We start from the raw sequence: 18056 nt of genomic DNA on the forward strand, positions 1-18056 counted from the left end.
TTATCCAGCAATGGCCTTTTTTTCTCAAATACACTCTCACACTCTACCTGTTTCAAACCTACAGGATGAATAACGGTAACTTCCTACTGTACAATACTGCAGGAAATGCCATCCTGAGAAATCGAAATATTTATTACAGAATTTTAAAATGTCATTCATGATGACAATGCAGTTGTACAAGTACTATACAGCAAGTTTCAATCATGAAAACAACTTTTTTATGTTCAGTAAGTCCACTCAAAATCATTTAAATAACTGAGTTATAACTTTCAAAACAGTGGGAGAGAAACTTGATTATAAATAAAAAAAGAGGACATTCAACATCCAAAGAAACTTATCCAAAAGAAAAAAAACAACAACTTTTACACCCAAAATCATAACCATATTATTATTACTTTAATAGTATAAGAACCTTTTCTTTGCCTTGATGCTTTTCCAGCGAAAACTGGCTCCAAGTCACCTTTCACTTATAGAGGAAGCCACACATTGAGGATTATCACTCTGCAGTCGGTTGCACAGGAGCTTCACCATCTCGCTCCTGAAGATAGTGCCTCTGCTCCATGATGGCCTGCTGCAGCAGGGCGAGGTTTATACCATCCACGCAGTTCAGCACACGTGCACGCACCATCACGCCATCTCCTGACACAAAAACGAACAACAGTTACAAAATACAAAAAATATGCTTTACATTTTGATAATATGTCTTTTTTTTCCCCAAGGAGAAGACAAGAGTGAAGTAACAGCCTTACCCTCTGTCCTCTCAACATCACCCAACACTATGTAGTGGGAGTGTAGTAAGGGCAGGAAAGGCTCCACAAAGGCTGTGTGGACAGTTATGTCATATTGGACTGATAAGTGCTGTGAGGACAGGACGGCTTCAGAAGCTTCAGGCTGGTAGGACAGCAATCTGCAAAGATTACAAAGTAGACAAGGAGTAGTAAAGCATACAGAACATGGTGGTTGGATGAAAACGACATTTAGATATATATATAATCAATAAGAATTAAAAATATAGAACAAACAGTAACATGCAAAGAATGGCAGAGAAAGTGCTGCACAGTATCAGGGGTGCTGTCATGTGGGGGTTGGGGTGGGGGGGTTAGGACAATTAGTTGTAAGGGCCCTAAAGAATTTAGGACAAAATTTAATTGGATTGGATTGGGGCCAAGTCAGAGTAGGGAACATGCACTGGTACACAGTGTATTGTCATGCCCACTGCACGACGAAACACCTTGGGATCCCAGTTTGCGACCCCCCAGGCCGACACACGATCTAGTTACACCCTCCGGAAATGACCCTCGATCTGTCACAGCCAGGTGTTATGTGGGCGCCCCCTTGGCCTGGTCCAGCCGCTTGGGTCCTCAGCAATGAGGATCCTGTGAGCCGGATCACCCTCAGGGAAACGTGCCACATGGCTGTAGTGCCGTAACTGACGCTCCCTCACAATGCAGGTGCCTCATTCAGGACTCCTCTAGCAACCGCTCATTTGACACAAAGTCAAACCAGTGGTACCCAAGGATTCTCCGAAGAGACACAGAACCAAAAGAGTCCAGTTGTCATCTCAGGTCACTGGATAACACCCATGTCTCACAGCCCTTTCCAGTGACCTCATGACCCCCCCATGCTCTCCCAATCTGTCTCCAGACTTCATAGGGAGTCAGCAGAGACACGAATGTCGCTGCCAAGGTAAGTGAACTTCTCGACGTGCTCAACATTCTGTCTACCGACAGACACACTGCTGATGGCTTTGGCCAAGAGATCATAAAAGGCCTGGATCTTGGTTTTAATCCAGGACACTCGCAAACCCAGACACTCAGACTTCTTGCTTAGTCTCTGGAGAACCCCAATCTGAGCCTCCATTGATTCTGCAAAGGTCACAGCATTGCCAACAAAGTCAAGACTGGAAAATCTTTCCTCACCAACAGATGCTCCACAGGCACTGGACCCCACAACCCTCCCCAACACCCACTCCGTGTAAGTGCAAACAGAGTAGTAGCACACCACCGATGAACCCCAGAATACATTGGGAAGAACATAGAGGTACAGACTGGACATGATGTCCAGCAATTTTAGGGGGATCCCGCGAAGTCTCAGGATATTCGATTGAATCAAACTATTTACGAACCTTGACAAAGGCTGCGAAACCCTGCCGATATTCACATTTGTGCTCGGCCAGAACTCTCAGTGTCAGGATGCGGTCAGTGCTAGACTTTTTAGGTGTAAATCAAGAGTCACTAATAGGCGATCCCGTTGTGGATGTCTCCAGCAAGGACCTTACCTGGCACTGAGAGTGTGGAAAGGAAATTGGACATTGGTAGACCCAGGAGGGGAGGCAAAGTGACTGTTATGTTTTAGGCCTTAGGCAAGAAGAGATTGTTTTGAATACTGTATGTCCTCGCCTCATGATAGCAGCCTGCGGTTAGTTCCGCAGATCCTGAAGAGAGATCAGGCCTTGGGGAGACGAACAGTGGAGCGAGGGCGGGGGAGAAACCGCCTGCAGAAAGAGATTTGAAGCTACCCCAACTGGTGCACAAAAAGTTGTAGTTATGAAGTAGTTGCAGTAGGCCATATGTTATGCGGTAGTACAAATATATGAGTAATTGTTACGATAATCATATTAATCATATGTTAACCATGTATTTGTAGTGATTCAATGACAATGCATCAATGCGTCAATACGTTAATCATTAATCGAAGGACAACCAAATATTTACAGTGATTCAATGTCATATAATCAATATCTATATTCATATCTAAGTAGGAGCCTAGCAGTCGAGACATGTTCTGGTAAATTGAGCAAAATGGGTGCATTTTACCTTGCTGCAAAGTGAACCAATAGAGCGAGAGAATTGTATTTGTTATACGTTTGAGCTTGGTTTGTTAGTGTTTTGTGACTAATCAGGACTTAGGAGTCCTTATTTGGAAGTAAGAATTATGGTTTTTCAACTGGGTGCTCGACGTACTCGGGGTACCTGGTGACAGTGTGTGATGGGAGCGCTTTGCTTGATTGCTCGAATAAAAGAGATAACTTTGCTCACCAACTGAGAGGTCCGGAGCTTTATTTCTTAGATGGAATTTATAATTTTTCTACCATAATAGCAGTGTTATCAGTTAATTTTACGGGCTCATGTGAGGTGTTCGCAGCCGGTCCGGCTCATCGGGGTAGCGGAATGGCCGGCCAGAGGGTCCACGGGACACAAAAGACATCGCTCACTCTATACGAGAGTTCATAACCCATTCAAGTTATTCCCTCCTTCCATCTATTACCCATCCATCCATCATCCATTAACCAATTCATCTACCAATCTGCCCATTACTCAATCCACTACTCATTCATCAAGCTTAGTTATTCCCTCTATCATCTATCCATCCATCCATCCGTGCACCAAGCGACACATCAGCACCACACCAGTTCCAATCCCCAACAGGCCTGACCCCTTTGACTCTCCAGCGACTTTGACTCCTCCGGGGATGAGGCTCCCAAGGGCTTCCCCCCCCCCTTCATGATGCATGCAGCCTTCCTATGGAAAGACAAATCTCTAGCAGGCTGCTGCACATAATGTCACAGTAATGGCTCAAAATTAAATAGTAATAGGAGAATTCATAACAAACCAATGAACGTGCTTAATTTATTACTCTACAGGTAAAGACTGTTCAGAAGTATACATTACAAGCAAAGTGCTTTGCGTTTCTAATACAAGTCATTAAGTCTCTTAACCTGCCATATGTTCTCACTGCAGCTCCTTCTTGGACCGAACTGATTTCCCAGGGAAAGTGGAAGACGCCCGGTTCCGGGAGCATTTCCCTGCACACCAGAAAGCGCTATATTAACTTCATCATTGTGGCGTTTGTGTTATTTTCCATTCAAACGGTCTTTTCGCGTGATTTAACGGGTAAGAGTTTCTAGCTACTGAAAACATCAGGGGCAAAGTCAAGATTACCTGGCGCTTGACTTTTTTTTCTGAAGGAAGACTGGCATCGCGGTTAAAATACTTAGGGCTCATCTTAAAACACTGTGATCGCAGATAACGACGCCCGTGCAAGGAGCTAATCCGTTACTTAACTTGCAGGCCAGTTAGAATAAGATTCACATTTCCAGTTACAAAATTAGATTGTTTAGAACATTAGGTAATAGTGTTAATGTAATTCATTTCGAGTTCACGGGTTTCTTAATATTTATACAAAACCTAAGAACGTGGCACATTTTGCCTGAACTGAATGCAGTAGCAGTTCACGCGTCGATACATACTTGTCGCCGGTCGCGGAAATGCAGATCCAATTTGCGGAAGGCTTTTGTGGAAACAACCGAAATGCAACTTCTTAATAAATTACTCCATAAAACGAAACCGGTCGCGTTCATCCGAATGGCCATCCATCGCTGCAAACACATGCACACCAAGCGCCTATTCGGCACACCGTGAATGGCCATGAGTGCCCTACGTTAGATCCTGTCCAGCCTCCATCCCCGCCCAGGCATGAAAGCAGGCAGGAAGCGAGAATACGGCAGCCCCGCAGCTAGTGCCGCAGGTTTAGTGTCCTAGGCCGGACTCTATGCTCTTACATAACGGCTCCTATATAAAACCCTACAGTTGCAAGTACGATCTTAGCTGAAGAAGACCCCATCACCACCATGAACCCTGACATCCGCAAAGAACGGGAGAATGCCACTTTCAACACGGACGCGCTTACTCATATGCTGGATGGCAGCCCGGAGAAAACCAAAAGGAGACGAGAAATCGGTCCGTTTGTGCCGCTTGGGCTCGCTGCGTAAAGTCTGTGGATTAAAAAAAACCTACAAAACATTTCTGTTTGTTCCTGGTTGGTGCGCTTTCGGCAGCCCTGCTCTCCGTAGAAATGTCACCATGTGTAATCAGATACGTATTGTGGATTAGAGAGCTGTCTATGACAATGTCTGATTTGGTTAACGTGTTTTGTTGTTCACAACTTTTCAAGTATGCAGTATTTCTGTATGGAAAGTCTTTATATAATTAATGACAATAGGCCGGCGCTTGAAACGCCACCTAGCCGGGTAGCTAATTTCTGTAGCAGTTTAGACTGCCCTATATTACCATTGCGCTGCAATAACTGCTGACGACATTTAAATCCGTTGTACATTTAAAAATCCCAAGCTGTAAATGCACGTTATTTGTGGGTTTTTTTTGGTGGGCATTTACTATTATTCTTCTGAATGTATGGTATAAGCTCGCATAGTCCAGGTATAGAAGACAATTCATTTAGTTATAGTCTGCTGTTGTTAATTCTGTTTCGTTGTAAAAACTGGAATGAAATGCACTGACGAAGTGTGCCCCCGGTAACCATGTCTCCTCATCTCTCCGTAGAGACTCTGGTTATCAACGACCCCGACTTCCAGCATGAAGACCTCAACTTCATGTCCCGCAGCGAGCGGTACGATGCGGCGGTGAAGAAGAGTGCCCAGATGATCCTGAAGATGCGGGAGTACGGCATCTCCGATCCCGAGGAGATATACTCCTACAAGAGGTATGCAAGACATAAGACCTCAGAAACTATCTGTCTGTCTGTCTATACACACACACAAAAACAATATTTTGTTTCCTGGACTCTCTACTTCCACTTAATGCCAGCTTCGTGCGCCATCGATATTTTTGATTTTTATTTAGTGTGTAATATTTCATTTCTTGTCTCTTAAATCTCCTTTTATCTCGCAGTCTGGGGCTAGGCCTCCATGCATTTCGCTGCACGATGTGCTGAGTAGAATTATGTATGTTGACACACAAAGCTTTGGAACTTGAGGTCAGAAAATGTCAGGCACTGTGGAGACGCTGCCATCTTACTGTTCAGCAACTCACGGGAGCCACGATTGGTTGGAATTTTTTTTTTAGACCTATAAATGTGAGGATAACATTTTTGATGGTTATTTGCTGAATGTAAACCACCTGCAGAAGGCTGCAGCTCCATAGTATATCTGCCTGACCAGAATACGGATTCAGAAACATATTTTATTTTATTTTTATGAATGTATTACTGGAATCAACATTTGCTTGAGATGTGTGTGTGTGTGTGTGTGTGTGTGTATTTTTTGCCCATGGATTTGAGGAGTTCTAACTGTACTTAAGTGGGTAGATTGCTTCTTATGTTGCACGTAGTGTAATTTACTTCATAGTATAAGCTCATGGGGTGTCATGTAAGCTGTGAGTACAAAGAAAGTGAAAAATTTTCATTTATTTAGCGGAAGTGTGTTGGTTTTGAAGTGACCTTTGGTCACCCATATTGATTGTTATCCATTATCCCTGCTATGGGAAGCGCTGCTGTGCAGGGGAGGTAGCAGTGGCAGTTTGACTCCCACCTGTGTGCTGTGTCTGTGGAGTTTGCGTGGTCTCTCTCTCGTGTGGGTTTCCTTTGGGTTTTCTGGTTTCTTTCCATATTACAAAAACCAGCAGTTAGGGTAACTGTCATCTCGGTAGTAATTATTAAAACAGAGTATGATTTTTGAGTCCTACGATGGACTGGCAGCCCGTCCAGGGTGTCCCCTGCCATGTGTCCTGTGCTGCCTGGGACAGGCTCCAGGTCCATGTAACCCTGTCAGGATATGCAACTGGAGGATGGATGGAAATGTCTTTACTTTGGCAACTGTAAGGGTGTTGGTAACTGTTTGTGTTTTTTTTATTTATTTGTTCATTGTAAATGTATATAAATACATCTTATATTTAAAACTTTCTAATACAGACGCTACAATGGGGCAACATTCCGATAAACCTATCGTAAGACGAAAATATCGTAAGGCACTTAACCTAGCAAACACCATAGCCTAGCCTATAGCCTACCTTAAACATGGTTACAGTGGCCTACAGTTGGGCAAAATCATTAACACAAAGCCTATTTTATAATAAAGGATTAAATATCTCATATAATTTATTGAATAATGTACTGAAAGTTATAAAAGAATGGAATTGGAATATCCATCGTAAAATCGAAATATTGTGACACGAACCATCGTAACCCGGGGAGCGTCTGTATTTAGTTAATTTGCATATCTGTTTGACCACAATGCCCTGCCAAGGTACAGTAACAAAGGTCTCTGGATGCCAATGGCAGTAAGTGCAGTAGGGGAAAGGCCATGCTGGAGACTTGCTGGACTACTTATCAAATCCTTTTAAAAATGTTCTGTCATTGTGAAGCTTGTAAGTCATGAACTTTTGGAGCAACACTTAACATACCTCTGTATGCAAGAACCACATTTTATGTTTAAGATATTTAAAGATTGTGTGACAAGTGACATGACTCAAGTCGGACTCGAGTCTCAGTTTTTATGACTAGAGACTTGATTTATATAAAAAAAAGACTTAGACTTGGATGTTAACTTCAGATGTGACTTAGACTTGTAAATAACCTGTAAAGTTTCACATTGTAAAAATATTTGCAATATATTTAAACATCAAAGATGTAGCATCATAACAATCATAATGAACTAAATCCTGTATTCTCTACTACAGAGTATGGTTGCACACCTGTTGCGAATTATTTTTTGTAGCCCAGTCTGAATTTCTTGACAAAAACTCCTGAAATGCCACATGGAGACCAACATGCGGAGGCAGTTTCTGTCTTGTTCCGGTCGTACACACACTTGGATGATCTCGTGTCAAATGCCTTAGCATGTTGGATGTGTTTCCTGCAATATATACAGGTTATTTTTTTGGCCAGGGAATTGGCCACTTATGACTGACTAACCAACATGAGCCGTAACCAGCTCAGTCACGATTAGCAACACGGAAAACTAATGCTAATCTGCTTCTGAATTTAGGTTCCGCTCATGCCAATGAATGTATTCGTTTCATTGTGTGTACCAAACTGAAATGTACCGAGTGGTACATGACAAATACATGAGCCGTTACAACTCGAAGACATGCCTTTATTGTGTCTTATAAAATCACGTTAAACATATTTTATAATATTTTATTTGGCTATGAAGTGTTTAAAGTAATTGTGATGCTTGCAGGCACTTAACTTATTCGTGGTAATAGAGCTGTTGCGTGAGTTTTATAAATATGACTTGCTTAATAGTACGTAAGCTATTCAGTTATAGCTAAATTAAAGTTCTGTCAAACACTCTTTGGCCAATACATTGTGCACGTTAGAATTATTTTAGATGTGAATTGTATAATGCAATTTTTAACACAATTTTCTATTTCTGCTTATGTGACTTGTGGGCAGGGTGGTGGCTCTGAGGCTAGGGATCGGTGCGAATCGGAAGGTTGTTTTAGGGTTTAGTGTTATGTATTTGCTTTTAAACAGATATTTTTTATTTTTAAGAAAAGTGGTACTACCCTTTTTTAGGACAGGACAGTACATGGACGTGTTCTGAGGCAGAATAAAACAAGTAAACTATAGATTGGGTTTAAAAGGACCAATTCTTGTATTTCTCTGATCGATAAGAGTCTATGAGGCTCACAATGATAGCTGTTCTTTTTGTCCCATATACCTGCTATCCTGTTGATGAAATGCCTGATAGCCTGTGTGTTTGTCCTGCTCGTAGACTCATGATTGGGCATCATCATGAGGCTCTGGGTCTCCACTATACCATGTTCTTGCCCACGTTATACGCCCAGTGCGACGCAGAGCAGCGCAGGAAGTGGCTTCCCCTTGCAGAGTCCTTCAAGGTCTTGGGAACCTATGCCCAGACTGAATTGGGACACGGTCAGTCCAATCGCAGACACTTGGATGTGCTCCTGGTCGTATCTGTGAGAATTCCTCACGCCCATTTGCCCCGCGGCGTTTCCAGTAGACGACACAGTCATTATAAAGGTGTCTGTAGTCTTGGTTGAACCAGAGCTGACATTCTGGAAGATACTGGATTCCTGCAAGTGTTTGACCGGCCTTTTCAGCCATTTGCATATCATTCACTAACAGAACTAACAGCTTTTCTTGAAATGATCGGTTTTCACACTGGCTGTTTGTGGTTGTTTCGTTAATGCTAGTGCCTGTTTGAAATTCTACGGCTCTTACCAAAGCCGGGGGTGGTTGAAGTGCTGAAAATGCAGCTTGTTTGAAGATTGAAATGTTTTCTAACTAAAGACAAGCTGAAGGAACAAACCCGAATTGGATTCTTGAGCAAACATAAAAAGTAGATGTCTTCATCCTGTCTGGTTCTTCTTCCTTCCCTGTCTTCTTTTAATGCCTGTCCCTGCTGTGTCACTGTGGTCCCGTGTTTGTTTACATTTGATTCTAAAGCCTTGAACTTGGTCCTACTTTGCAAATCAGTAATTGGCAAATAATTAACTTTGGCCCAAGTGGAAATTAAGCCTTGTGATCTGCGCAGCTCTCAAATGAATGATTGATGATGATTGATGAACGTTCAGTCTGTGAATAGGCCTATAGCTTTGTTCTTTGGGAATGCAGGAAGTGAAGCCAGACTGGTTGCTTCTCACATTTCTGTGTTCTGTGTGTAGACGTCATCGTTTCAGGCATGACCAGAGCCTGTCTGTTCAGGAAAGGTTTATTCTTTTGGAATGTTCTCCTTTCAGCAAATGACACACCCCCTCCCAGCTCCTAATGGAACAACTTACTGTGGACCTGAATAAAATACTTGAGTCCACCGACATTTTCTTTGTTACAAGATTGCAGGGCTAAACAGTGTACATCTGATTATTATCAATGTTTCTAGGGGTAAGGAATGACCAAATACCTTAGAATACTAAATGTATCCATACCAAAAACTATGCAAATGTTTACCATGCGTCTACTAGCCACTTATAGAAAACGGCGTCACTTCTGGAACCTACTGTTTCTTATGCAGATCATTTTCGGCAGTTTAGGGTTTTCTTACAACAATGAAAATAACTGTCCACAAAGCTTCACCTTTCAATCTGCCTAGTTTTCCTCTGTTTTTGAGAGAGAACAAGCTTCCGTGATGGTATATAAATCTCTCCCTTGAATTCAGCATTTCTAGGGATGTTAAGTTTGGCTTTTGAGCTGTGTAATCAGCACGAGCCTCTCGCATGCGTTAATTGCTGACAAATTGATCTCTCCCTCTCTTCCACTGTTTTTTGTTTTCTGGGTGATCGCACTTGCACACTTTCATACACTTTACGCCCATTCTGCTCTATCTCCGCACCTCCTTTGTATTTTTCTTCACATTTTCATTTAAATCTATGGCTGTTTGCCTTCCGTTGGAACACCCAAACTCTTCCTTGTTTCCTCTCTTCCATGCAAATCCCATCTCCTTTCCCATCTCCCCAAATCTTAATACACCCACACTAACTGACTCACGATCACTTGCACACACACACACACCCTCGATGCAGCTGTGTCCAGCGTGGGCGCACTGAGCCCCTGGACCTCCACCTGGGGATGTTCCTGCCCACGCTGCTGAACCAGGCCACGCCCGACCAACAAGACACCTTCTTCACGCCCGCGTGGAACCTGAAGATCATCGGCACCTATGCGCAGACTGAGATGGGCCACGGTAACAGAGCGGGTGGCTCTCGGTTGCATTATCTCTTCTCTGCCTCCTCTAGCTTGGGAGCACCATACAATTTCTCCAGTTGAAAGTGCTGAATTTCCCTGGTCTTCCAGAATCAGACTATTTTGCTTCTGTTCCTGCAAGGTGCCACAAATGTGTGAGGTTAAATATCTGCCTTTTCTGTTACTTTGTGGATGTTTACGCTCCACTGCGCGTTGCATGACGCTGTCACCTGCTTTCACCCTTAATGGGAGACAAGGAGCTAAAAATGAACACGTTCTCCGTGTGTCCTTGTGCTGTCAAACACTTGCAGGAATACCTTCCAGAATGCTGCAAACATCAAAATGGACAAAAATGGTGTTGTTTGCATGTGGGCAGATGGAGCTCTCCCTATGCATGTGGGTGGTGTGTGCTGAGGTTGGAGCTACATCCTTTTTGCAGGTTTTCCCACTGACTCTAGTTTGATTTTGTGTTGCCTGGGTGTGTTTCCAGGTACCCATATCCGTGGGCTGGAGACTACAGCCACTTACGATCCATCCACCCAGGAGTTTGTCCTGAACAGCCCCACGGTCACCTCCATAAAGTGGTGGCCAGGCGGACGTGAGTAACCGCTTCCTGGTGTAGTAGCAGCCCTGCCAAACATGCGATCCATGTGACACCTGTCTAAACGGGCCGCGCCGATTCCAGAAGCTCAGGGCGATAGAGTGATCATGCCCATTCTTCTGGTCAAGCGGCCATATTCCCCTGAATACGCCCGATCTTGTCCGATCCCGGAAGCTAGGCAGGGTCGGGCATGGTTAGTACTTAGATAGGAGGCCGCATGGGAATACCAGGTGTTGTAAGCTTTTTCAGTTTGGGGCAACGTGTGGTTCAGTGGGCTAAGCCTCTGTGCCTGTGATAGGGAGGCCACCGGTTCGAGCCCAGCTTCAGCAGAATAGTTAACGTCTGTGGGCCCTTGAGCCCATAACTCCCAGCTCCACAGGTACCACTGCAGGTGGCTGCTCTTCGCTGCCAAGCTTGCTTTCACCTACACCAGGGGTGTCCAATATTATCCACAACAGGCTGGTGTGTATGCAAATTTTTGGGATAACCTGTAGGACAGGTGTTCAACCCCAGGTGTGACGACTCTCACACCAATCAGTCCTCTAATCAGTAATCTAATAAGGGAGTTGTAGCAAAAACCCGCATACACACTGGCCCTTTGCGGATAAGATTGGACACCCCTGACCTACACGTTTGTCTGTGTGTCATGGAGAGCATGATTGGGTAGGCAAAAAGATCATTTAATTTATTATTAATATTGCTTGGAATCCAGTGGGCAAGACATCCAACCATGCCGTCGTCCTGGCACAGCTGCACACCCAGGGGAACTGCCACGGCCTGCATGCTTTCCTCGTGCCCATCCGCGATATGAGCACCCACCAGCCCCTGCCAGGTACTGGCCGCTCGACTGCGCCTCTCCGCCACTCTCCGTGTGCTGTCCGTTTCCTGCGGCCCTCCCCACGTCTGCTCTCCTGTTTGCCTCCTCGAGTGACTGACATGCTGAGTCTCTGCCCTTCTTTCCAGGCGTGGTGGTTGGCGACATCGGGCCCAAGTTCGGCTTTGACGAGGTGGACAACGGCTTCCTGAAGCTGGAGAACGTGCGGATCCCTCGGGACTACATGCTGATGAAATATGCCAAGGTGCGTCGTCCGGGCTGAGACGTGCTCTGGAGCACAGCCGCGCACAATGAGTCATTACCGCCTCGTCATTGAAGACTTTGAAGCCAATAAAGTAACAATACTAAACTGAACTCTTTAACCTGTACAAGCTTTATATGTTTACTGGATCAAGCCAGGGGGCGGCATGGTGGTGCAGTGGTTAGCACTGTCGCCTCACACCTCTGGGACCCGGGTTTGAGTCTCCGCCTGGGTCACATGTGTGCGGAGTTTGCATGTTCTCCCCGTGTCGTCATGGGGTTTCCTCCGGGTACTCCGGTTTCCCCCCACAGTCCAAAAACATGCTGAGGCTAATTGGAGTTGCTGAATTGCCCGTAGGTGTGCATGTGTGAGTGAATGGTGTGTGAGTGTGCCCTGCGATGGGCTGGCCCCCCATCCTGGGTTGTTCCCTGCCTCGTGCCCATTGATTCCGGGATAGGCTCCGGACCCCCCGCGACCCAATAGGATAAGCGGTTTGGAAAATGGATGGATGGATGGATCAAGCCAATAGCAGTTCTCAATTTGTGTTTTAAGGTCTTTTCTTGACTGATGTTCCATGTCGGTCTGTTTGCTCCAGGTGGAACCGGACGGCACCTACCGGAAACCCCCGAGCGACAAGCTGACCTATGGCACCATGGTGTTTATCCGCTCCATGATCGTGGGCGAGTCGGCCCGGGCCCTGTCTAAGGCCTGCACCATTGCCATCCGCTACAGCGCCGTGCGGCACCAGTCAGAGCTACGGGCCGGGTCAGTGGGGAAGGGACCTACGTGAGCCTATGGCATGCAAGCTCCTTATCCATATCCTTACACTCGCCTTGGAATGGATTCATTTCATGTACTACAGTGTCTCAGATTTTAAACTCTCATTATAGCAATTATAGTGCATTAGGGATGACCAGAGTAAGTAAAAATTTGTACCTTATGCTTGTCACTGGGGTTGTACCCTTGTAATTGTACCTTTTAAGAAATTGACTCTGAGGAACATCCCAAAGGTACAAACAGCATTAATGTACCATCAGTGGTACAGAAATGTTCCTCAGAGTCTATTTCTGTACCTTAAAAGGTACAATTACCTACAGCTAAGGGTAGAATTGGTACAGCTCAGTGACAAGCAAAGGTACAAATTTTACCCTTTTTTTCTGGGAGTTTGGAAGATGGATAGGATTTTGAAGCCCATAAAGTAACGATACGAAGTGGAACTCCTTAACCTGCACAACTTTTTATATGTTTACTGGATCAAGCCAACAGCAGTTCTTGATTGTGTTTTAACGTGTTTTGTGACCTGATGTTCCATGTGGGTCTGTTGTCCGACGACACAGTGGACACAATGGAATTTATTGATAGAAATGCATTATTTGTATTTAGGTCAGCTGATCAGAATAATATGCTTGAATGATATGTCTGTCATTTCTGATGGGGTTAGCCTACCTCCATGTTCTTCCTGATAGGGTCCTCATTTCCCCTCCCTGCCTCCCTCCCTCCAGTGAGCCTGAGCCTCAGATCCTGGACTACCAGACCCAACAGCACAAGCTTTTTCCCCTGCTGGCCACAGCCTATGCCTTCCACTTCTTGGGCCAGTTCATGAACCAGACGTACCAACGCATCACTGGGGACATCAATCAGGGTGACTTCAGCGAGCTGCCTGAGGTATACACCCTCCCCACCCCCTGTCCACCCCTCTCTCCTGTGCTCTGGAGAACATCTACATAATTTTTATGGTGCTTCCTCCCACCATCCATCCAGCTGCACGCTCTGTCGGCGGGCCTGAAGGCCTTCACCACATGGGCAGCCAACGGCGGGATCGAGGTTTGCCGCATGGCCTGTGGGGGACACGGCTACTCCCGCTGCAGCAGCCTGCCCGACATCTACGTCACCTTCACGCCCACCTGCACCTACGAGGGCGAGAACACAGTCATGATGCTGCAGACCGCCAGGTCAGCTCTCATACTGAGGCAGATGCTGCTTAGGGAACTCTTGTAGAGGTGGGTCCACAGCAACCTGACGTAGTCCCTCACCCCTTCACCATCGCCGGCAGGTACCTTGTGAAGAGCTACACACAGGCCAGCAAGGGCCAGAAGGTCTCCGGCATGGTGTCCTACCTGAATGAGCTACAGCGACGGATACAGGCCCAGCCGGTGTCCTCCAGGCCTACGGTGGTCGACATCAATGACCTGACCAGCCTGGTGGAAGCCTACAAGCTTCGGGCCGGAAGGTGAGAGAGGGTGGAGTGGAAGGTGGGGCTCGTTGATGTGTGACCCCAACTTTACAGCTGTAGGATTACTGTTTGTTAAAGAGGCTCCTACTGGGTGCATCTCAACTCTGCTTTATACATATTTACTAATACTAGAAGTTTACATCTCGTTGATCCTTATCTCCTCATTTCACGCAAACATCCTCAATATGGACCCACGGCGCCGCTGGCGGTTATCACTGTTTTTAAATAATGTGAAATATCACACGTCAGACTGGTGGAGCTGGCAGCCAAAAACCTGCAGGCAGAACTCCAGCGTAGGTCGAGCAAAGAGGACGCCTGGAACCAAACCTCCATCGACCTGGTCAGGGCGTCCGATGTAAGCAGCTCTCCGTACGATAGTGATTTCAGGCACCAGGGTGAAGTGGGGTGGTCTCACTTTCATAACGTCTCCCTACTTTTGTCCCTCCCACCCAGGCTCACTGCCACTATGTGGTGGTGAAGATGTTTGTGGCCAAGCTGGGGGAGGTAGCCGACGTGGGGGTCCACGCGGTCCTCAGCACCCTGGCACTGCTCTATGCCCTAGACGGCATTGCCCAACACACCGGGGACTTCCTGCTGGTACGGATACTCTGATACTCTCCCAAAACCTGCACTAAGACTAGTGAAACCAAAATGACAAGGCGTGTTGTAATGCCAAGCTTATGCCAGCAGAGGGCACGCTGTGACTAGAACAAGCATCCATTGCAGGGAATATATAGTACTGCGCAAGTCATTCGAAGAATGTTTAAATTATCATGTTGGTGTAAAATCATGGTATGTCTGTCAAAGAGTGTTAGCTTAACCATTTCAATGCCTCTCCTGAAGTCACCCCTATATTTGTAGCAACCATCCAATATACCCATCCAATATATATTTTACTTTTCTTATTTTTACTTGATCACTACTCCACGTACTATGGCCGACCAATACCTCATTCATTTTTAAAAACAGTTCATTTAATTGAGAGCTGGTTGTGAAATTAAATTAACACATGGAATGACAGGTGTCCCCCGAGGAGAAGTTTGGGAACTGAAACGGTGTTCATCTAGCCATCCAAGTAGACATCAGTAACTTTTTGGAATTCTTGGATTGTTAGTTTTTGTTACTTTTTTTGCATGTGTTCTAATGTTAAATTGTCTTTTTTTTCCTTCTGAGCAAATGTACACTTACTACACAAATACCTTGAAACATTTCCTTTGACTGCCTACCTTTGCCCAGTACTGTATCTGTCGTCGTGGTGTCAGAATCGCTGGTTCCATAAACGCAGTCCCCTTGCTCCTGCCTCGTGTCCTGCAGGCCGGCCTGCTGAGTATGCCCCAAGTGTCCCAGATTTCCCAGCGGACCAAGGAGCTACTCGCCCAGCTGAGGACAAACGCCGTGGCCCTGGTGGACGCGTTCGATTACCGGGATGAGATGCTGAACTCCTCCCTGGGTCGTTACGACGGCAATGTCTACGAGCACATGTTCGAGTGGGCGAAGAAGTCGCCCCTTAACCAGACAGAGGTAGGTGGTGTGAATTATGTGGGAATGCCAAAATCTAAACTCGGCATTCATTCAGTGCTTCAGATATCCCTAAAGGCTACATTTCAGATCTTATCCTGCGATTGAGATATCAGTCCATCTTCCACCTGCCTGTCCAGTACGCTACCATATGGTTGAAGGAGAGTTAACATTTTAGTAAATTTACTTCATCACGCAGGTTCATGAGTCCTACTACAAGTACCTGAAGCCACTGCAGTCCAAGTTGTAAGCCACAGCATCAGTCTCTGACTGCCGACGACCAAATGGTCCATCCACTAACCACCCTGAGCTCCACCTGTACACCAGACCGCAGCACTACCACCACCTCCCCAGAATCCTTTGTGGCGGGTGCTTTACTGGAATGTTTTTGTGTCCGTTATCTTTGTTGTTCTGTCTTGGCAGTCTCTTATGATGAAATTATAGTTCCGAAGGACAGGATGGTTTAACTTGGCAGTCGCTGATTTCATTTTTTTTTTTTTTATTAGCATTCTGCTAATCTCATGCACTTTCTGCTTTTAACTATAATTATCCTATCCTTGCTTTTAAATGTGTTCAGTCTGTCAGCTTTAATCTGTTTTCACTCAATCTTCTACTACCTAATTGCTATGGTCAAGAGTTAAAAAAAAATAAAAAATAGGACTGAATTGTTGCACTCGGGGTTAATGAATAATTACAGTGAAGGTTGTTAAAAGGCTGCAGCTGTCTGCGAAGTATAGAGGATGTGGAGGGATATAGCCCATCAGTTAACATTGTAAGTTCTGCATGCACAGCCCTTCTTATGCTATATGGTCTCAATACATTTTTTTCCTTGCAAATGTACATTATGGGTTTTATAAATGTTTGCAGAATAATTCTCATAGACCCAAACAGTCCAAAGTGTGGGGGTATGAATGATGATGAGCCCGATTTCACTTGGGAAATGAAAAGAAATTGTGAAATGTCAGTGGTTCCTTTCTGCCTGTCTACTGTGTTAAGGTCTTTTGGCCATCAAACTTTTTTTTCAGGCACTAAACAAAGTTATCGAATGCTGTATTGTATAAAGTGGAAAATGAATCATACTTTCCCGCAAAATATCCGAATTGACACGGAAAAGGAAGTAACAGGTTGTGCCCAGGTTCGATAACCAGAAGCAGATGCATTGAATGTGAAGTAATGTATAGAGATTTGGATCTTAAGGTTATGTTCACGGCTATAAATCCGAAGCATTTAGAGAAAATAGTCATTCCATAGCACTGCGCTATAAATCTAATCTTTTAAACACTGAATTTAACATGGGGGGGGGGGGGGGGGGGGTTTGTTGCTGATTTTCACATGGTACTAATCAGTTGCTTTTGTAATATCTTTCCGTGATTTATATCTGCAAAACACTTTTGATGAAGTTCGGCGAGTACATTGTTCAAATCTTACTGACTAGTTTTGTCAGTTTTAATTTCAGAGAAAAAAATTCTGTTAACTCGATCCTTGGATTATTTTTTTTTTATCTCCTGGCCTGTCTGAAAATTAAATACGAGGTAGTTGTATGTTATGACAATTGAAAATTAACTTTATTAAAATAGACATTGCTTCAATTAAGCTACATATACTGTGTTTTGTTTTCCTTACAGAATTATGAAGGCATGCCCTAATGTTCAGCCATTTCAAACATAACTTATACCGAAGAAAGTACTATGTATGTAATGAAACATCACATACAAAGTGTCGGTTAAAGTACAATAATTTTTTTAAAAATTTTATACGACCTAATGAAGTGCTATGTTAAACTCATGATAGTATATTCAATTTGGCTTAGTGTTAGACCATTTTCTCATATAAAAGTTTTCCATTATAATAATTTGTATAAAATATATACCGGTCATGACATCCCAAATGTTTTGGTAAAAGAAATCTATCCAAAATAAACACCGTAGGATACATTTGAAAGAGATGAATAACAGTCTTTATGAGCACTTTTTACATTCATGTAGAATTTTTCAAATAGGATTTACCCTGCAAAACATTTACGTGTTATCTTGGTTGGTATTTTATTAAAATATTTGCTGATAATTGTCAGATTCAATAATAGAATGTGAGGAGCTGTCCTAATGGATGGCCCTGCAGTGGATGAAATGTGATGCAGTGCTGTATAGGGTGTCCCTCCATGTCTGAGAATGAGGAGCTGTCCTAATGG

At 44.6% G+C, this 18056-nt stretch overlaps 2 protein-coding genes across 4 annotated transcripts; one reads left to right on the top strand and one right to left on the bottom strand.

Moving 5' to 3' along the window:
- Positions 1–111: 111 nt before the first annotated feature.
- ten1 (TEN1 subunit of CST complex) lies at positions 112–4406 on the bottom strand. 2 transcript variants are annotated; one of them, XM_049013636.1, is made up of 5 exons: positions 4250–4406; positions 3942–4013; positions 3719–3805; positions 750–907; positions 112–639 (listed from the first exon to the last, which is right to left on the bottom strand). In XM_049013636.1, exons 2-5 carry the CDS (start codon positions 3977–3979, stop codon positions 497–499), a joined length of 426 nt encoding a protein of 141 aa, XP_048869593.1. In that variant the 5' UTR covers positions 3980–4013; positions 4250–4406; the 3' UTR covers positions 112–496. The 2 variants fall into 2 exon arrangements, with proteins under 2 accessions (XP_048869593.1, XP_048869594.1); XM_049013637.1 differs by lacking the exon at positions 3942–4013.
- A 78-nt stretch (positions 4407–4484) lies between these two features.
- Positions 4485–17461, top strand: acox1 (acyl-CoA oxidase 1, palmitoyl). 2 transcript variants are annotated; one of them, XM_049013621.1, is made up of 14 exons: positions 4485–4739; positions 5340–5499; positions 8513–8673; positions 10931–11038; positions 11754–11873; positions 12005–12120; positions 12713–12882; positions 13620–13782; positions 13879–14069; positions 14171–14347; positions 14600–14705; positions 14804–14947; positions 15665–15871; positions 16068–17461. In XM_049013621.1, exons 1-14 carry the CDS (start codon positions 4631–4633, stop codon positions 16116–16118), a joined length of 1983 nt encoding a protein of 660 aa, XP_048869578.1. In that variant the 5' UTR covers positions 4485–4630; the 3' UTR covers positions 16119–17461. The 2 variants fall into 2 exon arrangements, with proteins under 2 accessions (XP_048869578.1, XP_048869576.1); XM_049013619.1 differs by lacking the exon at positions 8513–8673 and adding an exon at positions 10281–10441.
- Positions 17462–18056: the final 595 nt, after the last annotated feature.

This window comes from Brienomyrus brachyistius, chromosome 5 (genome assembly GCF_023856365.1).
Source record: "Brienomyrus brachyistius isolate T26 chromosome 5, BBRACH_0.4, whole genome shotgun sequence".
NCBI lineage: Eukaryota > Metazoa > Chordata > Actinopteri > Osteoglossiformes > Mormyridae > Brienomyrus > Brienomyrus brachyistius.

Bases quoted from the DNA above. Each gene is read 5' to 3' on its own strand.
- ten1 (XM_049013636.1), bottom strand. From the start codon at position 3,979: ATGCCAGTCTTCCTTCAGAAAAAAAAGTCAAGCGCCAG. The intron at 3,806-3,941 runs GTAATCTTGACT...TCTGGTGTGCAG, and splicing joins AAAAAAAAGTCAAGCGCCAG to GGAAATGCTCCCGGAACCGG. The intron at 908-3,718 runs GTTAAGAGACTT...TAATCTTTGCAG, and splicing joins GCAGTGAGAACATATGGCAG to ATTGCTGTCCTACCAGCCTG.
- acox1 (XM_049013621.1), top strand. From the start codon at position 4,631: ATGAACCCTGACATCCGCAAAGAACGGGAGAATGCCACTTTCAACACG. The intron at 8,674-10,930 runs GTCAGTCCAATC...GTGTGTTTCCAG, and splicing joins CCAGACTGAATTGGGACACG to GTACCCATATCCGTGGGCTG. The intron at 13,783-13,878 runs GTATACACCCTC...CCATCCATCCAG, and splicing joins ACTTCAGCGAGCTGCCTGAG to CTGCACGCTCTGTCGGCGGG.